General features: G+C 44.7%; 9 protein-coding genes across 9 annotated transcripts; 5 read left to right on the forward strand and 4 right to left on the reverse strand.

The window, feature by feature from the left end:
* Positions 1-261: 261 nt before the first annotated feature.
* On the reverse strand, positions 262-2502 carry L203_103773 (eukaryotic translation initiation factor 3 subunit L; the record flags this gene model as incomplete). The annotated part of the gene is made up of 8 exons (XM_066213165.1): positions 262-525; positions 581-1138; positions 1185-1393; positions 1443-1811; positions 1855-1980; positions 2028-2088; positions 2143-2232; positions 2284-2502. The coding sequence occupies 8 exons, from the start codon at positions 2500-2502 to the stop codon at positions 262-264; spliced, it is 1896 nt and encodes a 631-aa protein (XP_066069262.1).
* Positions 2503-2967: 465 nt separating this feature from the next.
* On the forward strand, positions 2968-3865 carry L203_103774 (uncharacterized protein; the record flags this gene model as incomplete). The annotated part of the gene is made up of 3 exons (XM_066213166.1): positions 2968-3234; positions 3288-3411; positions 3459-3865. The coding sequence occupies 3 exons, from the start codon at positions 2968-2970 to the stop codon at positions 3863-3865; spliced, it is 798 nt and encodes a 265-aa protein (XP_066069263.1).
* A 153-nt stretch (positions 3866-4018) lies between these two features.
* Positions 4019-4509, reverse strand: L203_103775 (uncharacterized protein; the record flags this gene model as incomplete). The annotated part of the gene is made up of 3 exons (XM_066213167.1): positions 4019-4249; positions 4295-4456; positions 4501-4509. The coding sequence occupies 3 exons, from the start codon at positions 4507-4509 to the stop codon at positions 4019-4021; spliced, it is 402 nt and encodes a 133-aa protein (XP_066069264.1).
* A 189-nt stretch (positions 4510-4698) lies between these two features.
* On the forward strand, positions 4699-7712 carry L203_103776 (uncharacterized protein; the record flags this gene model as incomplete). Its single annotated transcript, XM_066213168.1, has 6 exons — positions 4699-4827; positions 5563-5838; positions 5923-6012; positions 6057-6609; positions 6655-6749; positions 6795-7712. 6 exons carry the CDS (start codon positions 4699-4701, stop codon positions 7710-7712), a joined length of 2061 nt encoding a protein of 686 aa, XP_066069265.1.
* A 561-nt stretch (positions 7713-8273) lies between these two features.
* L203_103777 (uncharacterized protein) lies at positions 8274-11255 on the reverse strand (the record flags this gene model as incomplete). Its single annotated transcript, XM_066213169.1, has 1 exon — positions 8274-11255. One exon carries the CDS (start codon positions 11253-11255, stop codon positions 8274-8276), a length of 2982 nt encoding a protein of 993 aa, XP_066069266.1.
* A 563-nt stretch (positions 11256-11818) lies between these two features.
* On the forward strand, positions 11819-13308 carry L203_103778 (nicotinate phosphoribosyltransferase; the record flags this gene model as incomplete). The annotated part of the gene is made up of 6 exons (XM_066213170.1): positions 11819-11867; positions 11911-12150; positions 12224-12601; positions 12651-12980; positions 13036-13181; positions 13249-13308. 6 exons carry the CDS (start codon positions 11819-11821, stop codon positions 13306-13308), a joined length of 1203 nt encoding a protein of 400 aa, XP_066069267.1.
* Positions 13309-14074: 766 nt separating this feature from the next.
* L203_103779 (uncharacterized protein) lies at positions 14075-14385 on the forward strand (the record flags this gene model as incomplete). Its single annotated transcript, XM_066213171.1, has 2 exons — positions 14075-14136; positions 14220-14385. The coding sequence occupies 2 exons, from the start codon at positions 14075-14077 to the stop codon at positions 14383-14385; spliced, it is 228 nt and encodes a 75-aa protein (XP_066069268.1).
* A 55-nt stretch (positions 14386-14440) lies between these two features.
* Positions 14441-15189, reverse strand: L203_103780 (uncharacterized protein; the record flags this gene model as incomplete). Its single annotated transcript, XM_066213172.1, has 4 exons — positions 14441-14486; positions 14559-14654; positions 14724-15094; positions 15145-15189. The coding sequence occupies 4 exons, from the start codon at positions 15187-15189 to the stop codon at positions 14441-14443; spliced, it is 558 nt and encodes a 185-aa protein (XP_066069269.1).
* Positions 15190-15380: 191 nt separating this feature from the next.
* L203_103781 (uncharacterized protein) lies at positions 15381-16146 on the forward strand (the record flags this gene model as incomplete). Its single annotated transcript, XM_066213173.1, has 2 exons — positions 15381-15619; positions 15669-16146. 2 exons carry the CDS (start codon positions 15381-15383, stop codon positions 16144-16146), a joined length of 717 nt encoding a protein of 238 aa, XP_066069270.1.
* Between the last annotated feature and the right edge of the window lie 1131 nt (positions 16147-17277).

Consider the following 17277-nt stretch of genomic DNA (forward strand, 5'->3'; position numbering starts at 1 on the left):
CTCATGGTGTAGTGGTAACACGAAGGTCTCATACTTGAGTATGAAGTCGATTTGACTATAAACTCGTAATCCTCAGCTCCGAGTTCGATTCTCGGTGAGGGCAGTTTTTTTTTCTCCTCTTCATCTCTAGCAAAACTCGTTGTTTCTACTAACATTGTTCTTCCGCTCAACATCCCAGAGTGTTTAAATGAAGTCTTCCATACATAGGTCCCATAAATGCATACACATACTGAGCTAAACCAAGATCCATCTCCCCATCACCTATGCCGCAATCCTTACCTGTCTAGACTTGGGTACCCATGCACCAGGCTTTTTCTCTGAAGTCGCCAATGACGTTGAGGCGGCTGGAGTTATATCTGCTTTTCCTGTTGAGTCACTAGACAACGAAGTGGTGTTAGCAGGTTTACGAGTAGGAAGGGGGGCTGATCTGATAGAAGTTAGAGTTCGCTGGGCATGTTCGGCGTTCCGAATGAAGAAACCGGCAAATCTTCTGTGAGAAGTAGTTTCTTCGACATTAACCATTGTCTGGGTCTTATTAGCCACCAATTAAGCTGATAAAAGAAAAAGAGGCACAACTTACTCCTTCAATGGTAAAGTCAAGATTGTTCGTTACTATCCGCTCGCCATCCAACAATGAGCCTCCATTCGACTTGTCGTGGGAGCGTGCGTAAGTACTGCTCGCGCGCTTGAGGACCATCAACTGTTGTAAAATTTGTTCTTCTGTAATCGCTTCTTCTCCATCTCTTGATGTAGAGAATGCCGCAAGTTTCGCAGCGTCAATCGAGGTGTAAAGTTTTAACAAGTTTCGCATCTCATTGACGCCCTGAACTGCCTTCACATAACTCAAAAACAGTTCGAGATGTCTCTGAGTAGCGTCAATGGGAGGGCGAGCGAGCCAGGCTTCGAGTGCGGAGTGATCTCCGTATGGAGGTGGGTTGACATTTAGGTATTTGGGACAGGCTTGAAGGTAGAGCTCTTTAAATGTGTCAATAGCTTCATTACCGCCTCGCTGCAGTATGGCCAGTTGGTCACCATAGTGTTCTTTGACGATTGTCATGATATTCTCGTCCGAGGGACCGGGGGAGAGAGTGGTGCAGATGGCAAGAAGAGCGTACATTCGTTCGCAAGTCTTGGCAATCTAAAGAACGTTAGACGGCAACACAGGGTCAGAGGTCATAACTCACAGAACCATATTGGTAGGATCTAGTATGGTATTGCTTCATTCGAATGAAAAATATGAGAACAGACACAAATGTCTTGATGGCATCAGGCCATCGACCAAGGGCCATATAGGCACAGCCTACATGGTAATAAGTGGTGACATGGCAAGCAGTAATTCGAGTAAGGAAGGCTGCTCCGCCAAGATCGACGCTTTCCATCGTTTGTAAAGCCACTGATCCTATGTCAACACTGATTTTGTAGTGCAAATGTCGTGTACTCACAAGTGGGGTCCCCTAACAGTACATGGACGTGTAAAAGACAAATCAAGGAGAAATAGCCCAAGTTTCTATACAGAGGTTTACTCCCATATTCACCAGCAACCTCTGTAACCTCTTCGGTACCTTTTCCTTCCTTCTCAGCTTTGAGTTGTTCATTGATTTGAGACTTTTGTACAAGAGAGTAGAGAACGTTGAGGACAGAGTAGGAGGACCATATATGCGGGGAGTCAGCGAGCATCTCAAGCTCTTCTTCGCTCTTTGATTTAGGATTAGATCGCCAGTGAGAGAATGAGGTGAATTGGTAAACAAATTCATCCAGCATATCCCACAGCCATTGAATAGGAAGTTCAAGAGGTACCGGCCCGTCCGAATCTATAAACGTCAGCCAAATCCCAGAACCTACACAAAAACTTACTGAGGAGGTAGTTGAATAGCTCGCAAATGTTTTCATACGACTGGAATCGATCGTCAATAGTAGGCTGAAGTTTGGCATAAACATGTCGAAAATAAAGCTCTCGGTAGAGAGTCAGAAACACTTGATCTAGACCTCTTTCAACATCATTCCACCTCGTGTTACTTGGTACATACCATTCTGAACAAGTGGGGCGACCAGCTCAGGATCTGGCCATTCATTGTTCAAGTAGTGTGCCTATCCAGCCTACTTTAGCTCAACGTATTTTTTCTCACTCTTACTCAAACCAACCTGAGTAAGCTTGTTCCAGCCAGACTCGTACATGTTTGTTATAGTCGGAAGGTCATTTTCAAGGATAGCTTGATGGAATAGCACCAAAAACTGAACCACATCAACCATCCCCTCTCACCCATCAAATCTAAAAGTGTTTACCCTCTTGACATCTTCTGGCACTGTGTTCAGCGCCACTAGCTGCTCCTGTTCTTGTTGAGCTAGTGTGCTCTGTTGCTGAGCATATGCGTGCTGCTCGAGTTCTTGCAATCGTTGATATTCGTCTCCTTCTGAGAGTGATTGGTATTGCTGGACGGGAACAGCTAGTTGGGATAAAAGCTCATCCTCTTCGGGCTCGTAGAATGCACTGGGATCAGCCATGGCGAAACTGAGTTTTCTTTTTTCAAAGCGTTAATACAAAAACGTCAATACTAAAAGTGAAATGGCTTAAAAGATAAAAAAAACCGAGAGTAAACGGTAGTAAAAGATCCAAAAACAAAACGCCGTTAATGTGGCGCTTCCACCCATAAGTAAAAGTTTATTGTTTTCAATATGTATTACTGTATTAGTAATGGGCCAATTGACTTGATAGTGGTATAAGGAAAGGCTAAATGCATATAACAATGTTGCATGCTACAAGGGTTTACTAGTTAGCCGCCTAGCTGGCTTAACTATTCGTCTTTGTGTAAAGTATGCAAATCGAGTGATTATTCCAATGCGGTGAAATGTATACAGAACGAAAAGTTGGTACAGTTACAAAGTGAAGTGGAAAGTTAACGATTAACGCATTTCAGCAGTCGACTTTTAATGTTGATTTCTATTATCTCTTTCAACTTGAAAAGCGCTATGTTTCCAAAGCCAATCTTGACAGCATCTCGTCTACTCTCTACAGCATACTTCCATCCTCCTGCCCCTGCTCCTGCCTTATTCAGTCCACAACGTTGGAGAATGACCTATGCTGGGTACTCCACCAAAAAGAGAGAGAGAGAGGTAGATATGGAAGAATTTGAGGAGGATCTTTTTGGTGAATCTGGACCTGTTGTCCAAGTCGAAGACGTGTATGCGGAAGAAGTTGATGCATGGAAGGCTCCGCCAGGGAAAGAAAGAGCACTGGTACACCTTGAGCATGAAAAAGCAAGGAGATATGGGAATTGACCAATTCATAGCCAGAGAAAACATTACCTATTCGGCCTCGACTTCCGGGCTCTATCAAGAAGCTCAATCGGATATTGTCAAGACAGAGAACTGTCGAGATACCAGAAGATGAATTGAGAGAACGCTTTGTAAAAGGTGCAGTTTACCTTCTCACGTCCAATGCAAGAACCAATACCATATAGGGAGAGGTCCGGGTGGTCAAGCCATCAACAAAACCAACTCTTCTGTATCGCTAACGCATATTCCAACTGGGATCAGAGTTCAAGCCCAACCCACGCGATCACGGGAAGAGAATCGTAAGGTTGCACGCAAGATTTTATCTGAACGCTTGGAATTATTGCGTTCAACAGGGCAACTGTCTAGTAAAGCAGGTCTGCAAGGAATAGACAATGGGACGGTGGACATGGAGCCGAGTGAAGGGGCAGAGGAAATGAGCAAGAAGGAGAGAAGGAAAATTGAGGAGACGAGGCTTGGGGAGAGATATACCAAGATGGAGATCAAGGCAGAAAAGGAGAGGAGAAGAAAGGCCAACAGAGCCAAAAAGGCAAAGAAGAAATACGGACAAAAAGTTGATGAAGATAGGTTGTAGAAGAGCTTCAAGAGAAAGTGAAAAATCGTGAATTCACTGAGCCAAGTAGAGAGTATGCATTAGCGTGAGGCTACGGGCTTGTCTCAAGGTTGATCTGTTTCCCAAACTTGGCATATCTTGCACTTTGGTCAACAATGATCACAGCTTCAAAACTTACAACAACACTTTCAATTCTTTCATACCCTTCTCACAATCTTCCGCCTTGTTCTCCAACTTTTCGATTTCTTGTTCATACTTGTTCATATCCTCCTTCAACTGAGCCCTTGCTTCTTCCAGCGACAGGTAAAAGAACGCTTCTCCCATTTTGTACATGATTGGCTGAGATTCATCTTCATCTGCTAATTCAAGTTCGGTCTCAAGATCGTCGTAGTATTCCTTCTCTTCCTACACTGAATTGAGCCTTGCCCAAGTCGCCTGTATCCTACTCACCCTCTTGGCTTTCAGGAGATCCTGGACATCCGTGAATCGATTGTTCAGCTTTGAAAAAGTATTTATACGTTGCTGATCCTCTACAAATGTCAACGCCTTGCCAGAGGCATAGAACCCACCCCAGGTGACCTGGACGCCATCGCCCTCTTCTTCTCGCGGTAGCTTCCAAGGGTAAGCCTCATCACAACCTTCTCTATGCCACCTACCAAGCTCATTCGGAGATAGAGAGTAATACAGCAAAGATTACAAAAGACAACTCTATTAAATCCAACATGAACTTATTTCATCCCCCCATAAAACGCGTCACCACCGAAAACTCGCGTCTAGTGCTACTCTTTGATATCATGCTGCCCATCTCATTTTTCTTTTTCTAAACTTTCCTTGAATCTTTCTTTTAAACTTCTATGTCCCGTATCCCTGTTCCACAAGGCGGCCTCCATCCATCCATCTCACAGTCACCTTCCATCACAGACAGTATGAATTACAACAGCCCCGCTTCGGATACCAGGCGCAAGCAGAGCAAAAGAGATGAGGTGAGTTTTTTTTTACATGCCTTTCTATGGGTATTCCATTCACTCCTATGGCTCCACGACTTGCATCCAGCAAAATCAAGCTGTGTCTGAAGCTGTTGAGGACATGCTGTGACGAGTGGCTGGCACGGAGCAAACAAACACGTCGTGGCCCCTAATCCTGATTTGTTTTTTTTTGTTTTGTTTCTCCGCTGGCTTTTCTTTTTCTTTCTCTGCCTTTTCCACTTCTCTATACACAAAAGACATTGTCATCTTTTACTTTTACCTCTGCCCGACTGGCCTGATTCTTATATATCTGTTCTGTTGCTTACGAGAGTGTCACTCATGCCTCCCTCTAACAACGTTTCTGTTGGCTTCGACATGTCTCAAAAACCACTCGACACACCACCCTCTTCCATACGCTCTTCTTCGTACAACCATGGCGCGTTGAACCCTACTCTTGACGTGTCGTCCGTATCACTCATCACGCGTTCTGACTCGCCAACCCAAAACGTGCGCCATGCTGGGTCTTCCTCGGTCCGACCTAAACCAATCAAACACACAAAATCCTTCCCAACATCTGCTGGTCCACCCATCCCATTTCCCGGGTCTGTGAACCCTGTTCATTCCCACGTCAATGATGAAATCAACTTGCAACCCTCTGTTGTACCGGACGAAACACGTCCACGCTATCATTCGGCTGTCTCGCGCTCGACTATTTTTCGTACTCAATCTACTACATTCGCTGGGAAACTTCAGTCCTTACGCAAGAAGATTGAATCGGAGCTCTCGCGTAAACGGCCTGGGTCAAACAATGCCCCACAGCAATCGAATAGCGGAAGCAGGCGCAGCAAGAAAGCCTCAAAGGGTACAGTTGCTGGTTTGAAGCCTAGCGCTGCCTTGACTGTGCCAGAAGGAATGAGCGTGGCTGATGCCAGTCAACTTTGTGCGGCTAAGAGAGCAGATTGTGTACTGGTCGTTGATGAAGAGGAAGGTTTGAGTGGTATCTTTACCGCCAAGGACCTTGCCTTTAGGGTAAGTTGAAAATTTTGCGATTGTGGCTGAAATTGTTAGGTTACTGCCGAGGGTCTTGACCCCAGAGCTACTTCTGTTGCTCAGATCATGACAAAGAACCCTATGGTCACCCGAGACACCACCAGTGCCACGGAGGCCTTGCAACTCATGGTTAGCAGAGGATTTAGACATCTTGTGAGTCGCCAAGATCTATCGGGACTCTTCTAAACCTAGTGTAGCCCGTTTGCAACGAAGATGGGGATGTCGTTGGTCTGCTCGACATTACCAAGGTTTTCCACGAAGCGCTTGCCAAGGTTGAGCGTGGTTCCTCTGCCACTTCCCAGCTTTCGGCGGCCTTGGCTGGCGTTCAATCCGAACTTGGTCCAGGATTGAATGCCAATCCACAAGCAGCTGCCATGTTGGCCTATGTTGAAACTCTACGAGAGCGCATGTCTCTTCCAGATTTGACTTCTGTCCTTGATACTCGCACAGCGCCTCCTACCGTCACCCCTCGAACTTCTGTCCGTGATGCCGCAAAGCTCATGAAGGAACGACGAACTACCGCAGTGTGCGTCATGGAACACAATGCTGGCACATCTGCTATCAGCGGTGCCAGCGGTGGCAATACTATCCCCAAGATTGCTGGTATCTTTACAAGCAAAGATATCGTTTTAAGAGTAATCGCTGCTGGTTTAGATGCCTCGAGGTGCTCGGTGGTGAGGGTCATGACTCCCCATCCTGACACTGCGCCCCCTACCATGGTTGTTCAAGATGCTTTAAAGAAGATGCACAGTGAGTTGTAGCTTATATGGCATGAGTGGTTCTGATCGATGGTAGATGGACATTACCTCAATTTGCCTGTTGTCGAAGCTGATGGCAGGCTTATTGGTATTGTTGACGTTTTGAAACTCACTTATGCCACTCTCGAGCAGGTAAGCAATCCTTGTAGCATCTGGTCAATAAGCTAATAAACTCAGATCGAGTCGATGAACGAAGACCGAACCCAAGAATCTGGCCCTATGTGGTCTAGGTTCTTTGAGGGTATCCATGGAGGCGCTGATGACGATACCGCTTCCGTTGTATCAGGCTCTGAGAGACCTGATACCCCTTCCCGTTCTCATATAAACCAAGCCCGTGGCTTGTCCAGTATAACATCCCCTACGTCTGAAATCATGCCCAATGACTCTGCCTCGGCGGTAGATGATATTGCTTCTGACATAGGACACACCCGTGGTGCCACATCTTCTGCCACTCCAGCTTTGCCTGTTGACGATGGAACATACATCTTCAAATTCCGAACTCCCTCTGGCAGGACCCACAGGTTTCAGGCACGACACGACTCATTTGAACTTCTCCGAGATATCATCGCTGGCAAACTTTCTACGGACCCCTTCTTTTCTGCTCTCAATGCCAAGGAGGATGGTGCCATTCACTTGCCAGACCCCAACAATTTCACTCTTCACTATACCGATGACGAAGGTGACCTTGTTACTATCACTACCGACAGTGACGTTGCGCACGCTGTTCACATAGCTCGAGAACAGAAATGCGACAGGGTTGTACTTCTCGTGGATGGTGGCAAGGTGTGGGAAGAAACAGTTCGAGATCTGGGTGGCGAAAAGGCAATGGAGAAACTCAAGGACGTAGAGCAAGAAGTCAATCAAGTCGAGCAAGAAGAAGAGCAAATGGCAAAAGCTAGTGCCGACCCTGCTATTGAGCCTACGTATGGTAATGGGCATGTTCACGCCCGAAAATGGCAAGATCATGGACGTACTGTCCGAGATGATGGACAGGAACTCTTGGGAGGCGTGGTTCCCAAAGATATGGTTTTGCCAGCTGCTATCGGGTTCCTTGGTGTGGTGATTCTGGGTGTATTCATAATTGGAAGAAAATAGAAGATTTGAAGGACATGTTAATGTTGTGAACAATGGGATAACGAATGTAGGGGACTGACGATAATCTGAATCGAAGCCATTAGTCTATGTTTGCTAGCTAGATCTGTCATGATGTTATATAGATCTCATTTTATGTCAAGTTGCCGTGGTGAAAGAAAAGTGCAATTGTTTTTTGTGAACTGCCTTAGCCAATTCGTCTAGGAGATGTGTTGTCAGAGCCATAAATACATCATAAGCTGTAGGATTCGTGATTATAGTTGATTGTAGTCAGATAAGAGCGATAGTTTGTTAACGCCAAGTCATAAGGTTCTCCTTGATGTGCTATATAATTTTTTCAGCTATATATGCGCAAAATGGAAAGGAAAAGCAGTTCTATAATTGTTTGGAAAGAGAGCAATGGTAATGTAAAGACTACCAACACCCAAAAAAAGCTGGTTTCACAGTATTTGCTCTAGACGATAGAAAGTTAATAAAGAAGGGAGACCATTTGCGATATATGAGAGGTAGTATTTCAATCTTGACAATGATTAATGACATAGTAAATGCTGAATAATGCAAAGATTACGGTGCTTCCGTTAACTTTTTCCTCTTTACCCACCGCCTCCTATGCCGTCTCGTTTCCAGCGCATTCACCCCTACCCTTTGACCACTCCCCACCACTATCTTTCTCCCTAACTTTCTCCTTCCATATCTTCCAACCTTTTCTTCCATATCTTCATCCACTTGTGTAGCTGAACCTGTCCATGCTCTCTCAAGTCGTTGGCGTGTTGATTTACATAGTCCCGCCCATTGTCTCTGATTTTTTGGCCTTGCCATTAAATCATCCTGCAGCATCTTGTTCGCAGTCTCCAATAACAACTTCATCTCTTCTCTCTCTCCCTCAGGACCACGACGTACTGCTCGCATGGTCCATTGTCGGATGTTCCGCACAGCTCTTCGCCCAGCCTCGCCCAACACTTGTCCTCTTGTTCCCATCAATGCCAATGCACCTTTGATGTCTCCTGTGGACCGAAGGGCCTGTGCCACAACTGTCGTCGCCTTACCATCTAATGGGACGCCAAGGGGCACTAAATCAGTGTGGTAAAGTTGAACAGCTTCTTTATATTTTCCTGCCCACACATATGCCTGAATCAAGGCTGTCACCGTTTTTAAATCTAACTTTCCCTCTCCCAATGTCTTAATACGTTCATAAGCTTCTTGCGCTCTATGCGGTCGATTTTTCCGGCTCCATCCCAGCAAAAGAATGAAAAGCATGGACTTGGAGGCTGGAATACCTACTTGAGTCGCGAGATCTAACAGGTCTTGGACCTCATACATATGGCCTGCATCTGCATAACCTTGCATAAGTGCTAGGATGTGTCGTTCCTCAGGGTTAAAACCCCGTGTAATAAGAGAATTCCATACAATACGTGCCGAGGGGACACGGGAGATAGATGCTTTAGTCATGGCGTCGTAGCGGAGCCTGTTAGCTAGCGAACGTGACGTCGAGCGTGAGTCAACAGATTCAAGAGAGGTAATAAGGGATGAAATGGAGTCGTAAAATTTAGGAGAAAGAACGAGTCCTGCTGTAGGATGAAAAGTGTCTTCTGATGTCGAAGGTGCAAATGGAGGCGGGATGGGTCTGGATTTTTTTGATTTGTGGGATGCAGAAACTGCATCCGCCAAAAGAGTGTCAAGTAGCGATTGGTTAGGCGGTAAGTTCGGAGTAGTTTCTGTTATTCTCGATACAAGTGAAGCGAGATCGTATGGAGTATGGTGTAAGGAGGAACGAGCAAAATCAACGATAACCTTCAATGTGAGATCATCCGGTTCTAGCCCCAACGTGTGCATGAAGACCATCACTCTCTCAAACCCTTCTAAACCCTGTTCTCTAGAGAATGCACCTAGGCAAAAGTTGAGTGATCGAATGCCCGGCTTGACGCCTTTAGGCATGACCCAAAAGCTAGTTGAGGGCGGTGGTGAAGGAAGCGTTGATTGAAGGACAGCCAAGGCATCGTCGAATTGTTTACGATTAAGTAATGCGCGTAGTAAGGTTTCGATCACCTCATCGTCTAGCGTCTCTGGCTTGGTACACATTCTTGTCCAAATCGCTTTAACCTCTTCCATATCACCTTTCTTTGCGGTAACTATGAACAATAAGTTGCCGGTTTTTGATGAAGGCTGCACTTGTCCATCGGTTTGCTGTGCCCATTCGCTCAGGTCAAACCTGTTCAATAATTGCTTTGCCCCATCTAAATCGCCTGCGTCTAGTCTTAATCGCACTAGAGCATGTAAAAGTTCTGTTTGTAATGGAAGCTGCAGTTTCTCAATATCTTCCAGCACCCTCTTCTCTAAATCTTTGCGAAAGCCCAAGTGCCTGTAGCCACGTAAGATAGCCAGCTGTTGTGCAGCGTAATCTGTGCCCTTTTTCATATTTGCTTCTTGGGCAATGATTCTTGCTGTTGGCAAGTCCCCCAATTCCAAAAATGCTTGTATCAAGTAATTCACAGCGTCCACCGTGGGCTGGAGATTCAGCACATTGTACAATTCAAAAATCTTTGGTACCTTGGAGCTTTTATTAATACCAAAATGAGCTTGCATATAGATTGCGACGAGTTTCGAAGTATAATACCGGTGTGGAAATGTTTCAGGCGAGAAAAGTTCAACAATGAGCTTCCATCCGTGAGCTGAGGCCAAATCTATGGCGATTGCTTCGAATGGCAATATGGAGGGGTCAGCCTCTGTCGCAAGTTGCTCCCGAAGGCGTTCCTGAAAGATGGATTTAGCTAGAGAGTGACAGTCAAGGCGATAGCACAAAGTAAGGAGGTTGCGCAAAACTTTCCCTCTAAGATATTTCCCCATAAAGGGGTCTGCACTAGTCCGTTGAGATGGTAGAGCATAAATCATGGCACGCAAGATACGTAAGGCTTTGGCGCTGTCTTCCGGGCTGATACGTAACAAGATAGAGGGAGCTTCGCGCGCGACTCTGGTGGCTCCTTGCAAGAGTAGACGAAGTTCTCCATGCCGAACAGCAAAAAGATCACCATGAGAAAGCTTTGGAAGGGTGAGAAGGGCAAGGAGGGGATGAGAAGGGATCAGTCCCCGAAAAGCTTCAAGAGGTGGTAATGGCGAAGGTGGGAGTTGGGATGGTTCATAACTCTCAAGCCATTCATCCAGATTTTTAGCCGGAGGTTTCTGATTCAATATATGCAGAGTCGAAGCGTCTTTGGACTGGCGGTCTTGGGTATCGTTGAGTCTCGGAATATATCCCTGCCAGTGATGTGTTTGATGGGCACCTGTCGACAAATTATCCTCTGCCGTAACCCATGCAGCAGCTGCCATGCTAGAGCTAATATCCCCATCTGTTGGTGCCATAGACTTTGACGTTTCTGCCTTATCTACTTCCAACTCGGTAGCATTAAAGTGAACATGTCGAGAAGCAGTCACCCTTAAGAAAGCTCGTTGGGACGATTCGGCCGGAAGTGGTTGCGAAACGGAGCCTGACGCTGAGTATACAACAGATGCAAGCCTCTTTGCATACACCTGGCGGCTTCTTGGAAGCATTTAGGAAAGACCTTGCTTTAGACTAAATCAAAAAGTCAGCGATAAATGTCGCAGAGCCATGGTACAACTCACTCAGTTCAATGCTATCATACATATGAGCACAATCTTCAAGGGGGCTAAAAGTACTATGCAAGTACTGAGCTGTCGCAGCTAGCTCAGTTTTTTTCTAAAGTTTGAAAGATAGAACTGACTTGATAAATTGATATTGAAATGAATTTAAAAAAAAGTAATTGTTGAGATAATTAATAAGTGATGTGTCAAATAAGTATCGGGATTCACAACCATCTCCGCATACCTTGTTTGGTCCAACTCTTCCTTCTCATATTAAATCTATCTTTGTCAGTAACTTTTGAATTTTTACATCAAAAAATGTCGCAAAAACTGGCCATGAATGCGGAGAACTTGGAGATCCCGTTCAGCATTTTGGATACTGACCTATACAAGGTGAATTTTGAAAATCAATAACTGTCGCTTATCTAGCTCAGCTTACCATGCAAAATGCCGTCCTACACCACTTTTATGACGCACAAGTAGTCATTAAATTCACCAACAGAAGTCAGGAAATGCTTTTCTCCAAAGAGTGCTTTGAATGGATACGGCAGCGAGTCAACGGTGAGCTTGTCAGCAATAACTTTCAGTTGCTAATTCTGTTCAGATCTCGCAAAACTTCATTTAAGCCCATCTGAGAGAAAGGCCCTACAAAAATCATGTCCATACTTTACTGAATCCTACCTTGACTACCTTTCAACCATGCGACTTGACCCTGTCAGTCAAGTTGAACTTTCGTTTGTTTCAACGATCAACGATAAGGGCCGAGAGATGGGCAAAATTGAATGTGTGATTAAAGGTCCATGGAGGGATACAATTCTCTACGAGGTTCCCATCATGTCGATATGTGAGCTTTTGCTCCTTTTTTTCTATTGACGCGATACGACGAACAAATACGCTAAACATCCAAACCTTTGCAGTGAGCGAAGGCTACTTCAAGTTTGTTGACACCGACTGGGACTATGAAGGTCAGCTCGAATCTGCAAAACAAAAAGCACTAAGTCTTCTCAACCCGCCAGCGCCTATAACCCCGCTTAATTTTTCAGAGTTTGGTACTCGTCGAAGAAGAAGTTTTCTAGCCCACGATATCATTCTCCGAGGGTTGCTCGTCGGTTACGATGAATACATGGCGAAGGGAGAGAGGAAGGGCGTCTTTGTTGGGACGAGTAATGTTTTCTTAGCGTTGAAATACGGTGTGCAGCCAGTTGGGACGATTGCCCATGAGTGGATCATGGGCGTAGGTGCTACATATGGGTATACGGGTGCAAACGGTCGAGCCATGGACATGTGGGAACAAGGTGTGTCTAGTTTATAGATTACTCGCGATATGTTCTCACAAACTTCTAGTCTACCCGCCTGGAACAGAACGCGAGGTTCCCCTTACTATGCTCACCGATACGTACACCGCAGATGTCTTTTTCAAAGATTTCATATCTGATCCGGCTCGTGCTTTGCGTTGGTCAGTACTTCGTCAAGATTCGGGCGATGCATTTGCCTTTGTCAAGCAAGCCAAGGAAGTTTGGAGAAGGATTGAGGATAAAGCTGGAATTATGAGGGACAGGGATGAAAGTGGGCAAAGTATAATTGCCAAAGGCAAAAAGATTATCTTTAGTGATGGACTGGATGTCCAAAAAGCAATCAAATTGCAACAAGGGTGTAATGAGATTAACATGGCTGGTAAATTGATTCTGTCCTTGCGTTTTACATGGATGACTGATATGCAATTGGAAAGCCTCTTTTGGAATCGGCACCTTTCTCACCAATGATTTCAACAAACATTCTGATCCAAGTCAAAAATCCAAGCCACTCAACATTGTCATCAAACTTAGCCAGATCAATGGCAAAGAGTGTATCAAATTGTCGGATGACAAAGAAAAGGTATATATTTTACTGGAGCTTCAGACGCAACTGTATCGCTGATATACTCTATCTCTTGTTCAAAAAGCATACTGGTGCTATAGAAGAAGTCCAACGAGCCCAATCAGAGCTTGGATTAACATTATGATTGATTTGGCACACCCGTATGGACACATTCCGCCCTCATATCTGTTGATCCTCCATACATGCATACTTTCACGTATGTCTGAATAATCTGTTTAGAGTAAACCTGGTGGAGAAATTAGTTGTACGTCTATTCTGTATATTTGGAAATCATTCTATGGTATGCGATTTCCATTGTCCAGGAAAAGAACAAAACAGCCCCAAGAGCAATTTCATCAAAACATTGGCTCCAGCCTGCCTCCCTTGCAATCTGGACTGACCCTCCCTTCTCAGCACTTTTGACCCTTTAAGTATCTGCGAGCAGGGTGACTCCAATCCTGCGAATCACAACGAAGCGCAAGCGAGAGAAAGGGGGGACTAGAAGAGTATGAGAAAAAGATTGGAGTTGAAGAACTTAGAAGGAAGACCAACCCTACCTCTGTAATGGAGCAGAATTTAGCCAAAGGATTACCATGCCTTCCCAAACTCGTCACAATTCTCTCCAAACCATCCCAGTATGAGAAGGAGGTCGCTGTGGATACCCACCTTTTATGACTGTCTTGCGACGCCACAAAGGATGAATGGGTCGCACTTCGTCTTATTACATTTTACATTCTCATTTCTTGCAGAGTATTGCCAGCTTGGATTTAACTAAGATCTGTAAATGTGTTTCAGCTCTGGTATATAAAAATGTGAGAATGCAAAAGAAATCCAAGGGTCTTCCATCCTGACAGGATCGTATTACATTATTAATACTATTTTTATTTCGATATCTTACTCTGTTGTTGATCATGATCACCTACGCTCCCAAAACATTCTCAGTTCAGCGACTCTTTGGTCTTTGCAGACAGGCGTACGTTTTCAACCAACAAAGCCATGGCTCTGGTCTGGTGTTGTATCAGGGCTGCTAATGGCTGATGTCTCTGACCTATACAGTGGGGCTTTGCATGGTCTCTCAAGCATGGCGGTCACTCCCGTTCTTGCCCACTCCTCCAAAGCTACAATCACAATGGCTGCATCTTCTAAATGGACCGAAGCAAAACTGCGAAACAAGATTGAGAGAGCTAGACAGGCAATGCTGAGAAGGACTGAAGCAGCTTAAAGTATAACTCAGGATATATTGCTGATTACATGTATACATCTGATAACTCAGCTGTCTATGGCTGTTGGCAGAGTGATTTCCAGGCGAACTGGGCAGCAAATCTAGAATGTAAAACATAGTTAGACTCGGCCAAATGGTATCTTTTTTGGTTTTGATGTAGGACTTGAACGTACGTTCCAAAATTTCGACGATCCACTCTGTTGAGCTTTTTGGCCGTCTTGGCGTTTGTCTGTGTTCGTTGTCCATGTACCGGGTATCCTGCAGCATGTCTAAGAAGGAATTGAGTTTAATCAGTCGGTATAATCTTTGGTTTCTAGCTGTGAGCGGAGAAAACCAACCTTTTTCCCCTATACGTTCCAATCATCCTCAAATGAGCAATATCTGCTTGCATAGCGCTCTTTTTCTCTGTCTCAATCTTAAGCTCATCCAAAGGATCCACCTTCCCCTTTCCCTTTGCGTTATTTATTCGCATACTTTTCACAATTGCAGGATGCCCGATGGGCTTTAACGCCAGTCCTCCGGGTGGTACAAGCTCTAACGGATTGTCAGACGGTCTGGCAGTTGTGGAAGGAGATGAGAGATATGCGGAGAGGGCGGTTAGTTGCGGTTCAGTTAGTTGAGATACGAGTGCTTCAGAGTGAATCCCTAGACGAGGAAGCAGACGAGCAGAGAGGGTATGAGAGATACCGTAGAATGTCAAGAGAGCAATCTAAGCGGCACGTCAGAGAGTGGTCAAAAGTCAATGAGAAAGCGACGGACCTTGAGCGGCTTGTGATCTGGGAGATTCCTTCCTAAAAGGTGCATTTTACTGACAAGTTAAAGGTGAAAAGTAAAAATGGAAGAGTTGAAAGAGATAATATCAAGTCGAAAAGTGAAAAAGGTGCCACGAGAAAACATGCCGGAAAATTCCGCTCACTGTACTGTAGTTGGACTTTTTTTTCCAAGTCTTTAATAGTTAACTACTTTCTGAACTTATATTACAACATTCTTTCGTCATGCCACCGCCAACGCTGCCAGAGGCATTTAAGCTTGTTCATCAAATTCTTTCTGCCAATCAGACGGGTCTCCATACCAAAGACATCATCAGACAGGGCGTAGCTCTCTACAAGGACAAGCTTCCAGCTAATGCATTTATAATGGAAGAACCAAAAGATGAAAGAAAACACAAGGGGAAATCAAAACATGTTCCGGAGCCTAAGCTCGTTCCCAGAGGACACCCATTCGTCTCCACGAGGTGAGTCTTCGTGATTTCGTTTTGAGAAAGTGTTGACAATAGTTAAAAGTCACCTCAAAAATCGTGTGCTCCCTGTCCTTCAATCTCAAAATCTCATTCACAAACATATTGTCCATCAAGAGACTCCTCCAGAACCGTCGACATCAAAATCTAAGAAAGACAAACCTAGACCGTTATTTGTCTGGTCGCTTCGTGACTTACCCGATTCAAATCTTGTTGAGTCCTCATGGTCTACTTCCGAGCATTGGGAACGTCTAGTCGGCGGAGAGCACCCTGGAGCCGTGGGAAGGGATTATGAGCTGCACCAGAAAGATCTTCGATCAGCAGAGAGAGGAAAAGCGATTGACAGCGGAAAAGTAAAGAGAACGGAAGAAGAGATGTGGGCTTGGGAGGACAGAAAGGTCGGATTGACGACCAATAAAGAGAGAGGGCATCTGAATGATAGAAGACAGGCAGCTAGACCAGCAAAAGAGAGACGAAGACTGGATCGTTGGGAAAAGCTCTTCCGTGAGGGAGAAACAGCTTAGAAGACTTGGTTTGCGCTGAGCCTTGCAAAATTGCATTTTTATCGACATTTGGTTCAGGTTAAAACATCTCAAGGATCCGATATCAAGTATGAAAGTGAATTCACTCTCTCGCGAGACCGTTTACAACAACAGACGACAGAACTGACGACTTATTTGATTATCTATTAATCCATAACAATTGACCCTACTAGTTATTTGACTAACAAAAGTTGTGATTACGGATGTTTAGAAACTGTTCCTGATATTTCAGGCCATCTGGTTGCGTTTAGTTATGTGGTCATGACTGTAAGAAGGACAGCCAACTCCCCTACCTCTATGACGACTTTTACAACACGTTGAAACAACTCTGTCCTCGTCAACAATGCGAATACTGAAAGCACTTGCAGCGAAACTGATCGCCTCCCAGAGGACTATTTACAAAAGAATTGTTTATCATACAGTCTACGATTGTGGGTCATGAAGATGAATACTGCCAATGGTTTCAAAGGGTAAGATGTCATTAGGAGCCAAAGAGATAATCATACTAACGGTGCTTAAACTATACCAGCATTTGAAGAGAGTCAGCCCCATTATCAGCCGTTTGAATAGGTCTGCTAAAAACCATCATGGGTTTACAGACAAAATTATAAAGCATTTCTCACTGCACCCTTGTATCATCTCTAATTCAATTATATGGTATTGCCCCTCTGCCAAAGTGATGGATCAAAAGCAATCATACAGACTGAGTCCCTCTGTCTACTCCAAAACAAATACAATAACAAATCAATAGATGAAAATCACACCTATCTATACTTGAACAATATCGGCCATGAACCATCGAATCCTACAAAACGATCAATTGAGACCTCCCGCTTGTGAAGGGGCTGGTGTATCCCTCGTCATAATGATAAGTAAATCAGCATTTAACTTATCTGGGAACGGTGTACCTTGATAGTAAAGCGACTCTCTTTAGATTTTTCGGAGGACATGACACGAACATCTTTAAGTTGGCAAACTTTCGAGGCACTACGGAAGCGCTATTAATGATTGCCAGTGTAGTAAGAAAGTGTCTACCAACAAATATGGTATGACAATGACGGAAGATCCTAGAGTTTGTAAAACATACTCTACATCTGAATCAAGAGGAATGGT

The sequence above is a fragment of the Cryptococcus depauperatus genome, chromosome 4, assembly GCF_001720195.1.
Source record: "Cryptococcus depauperatus CBS 7841 chromosome 4, complete sequence".
Taxonomy (NCBI): Eukaryota; Fungi; Basidiomycota; class Tremellomycetes; order Tremellales; family Cryptococcaceae; genus Cryptococcus; species Cryptococcus depauperatus.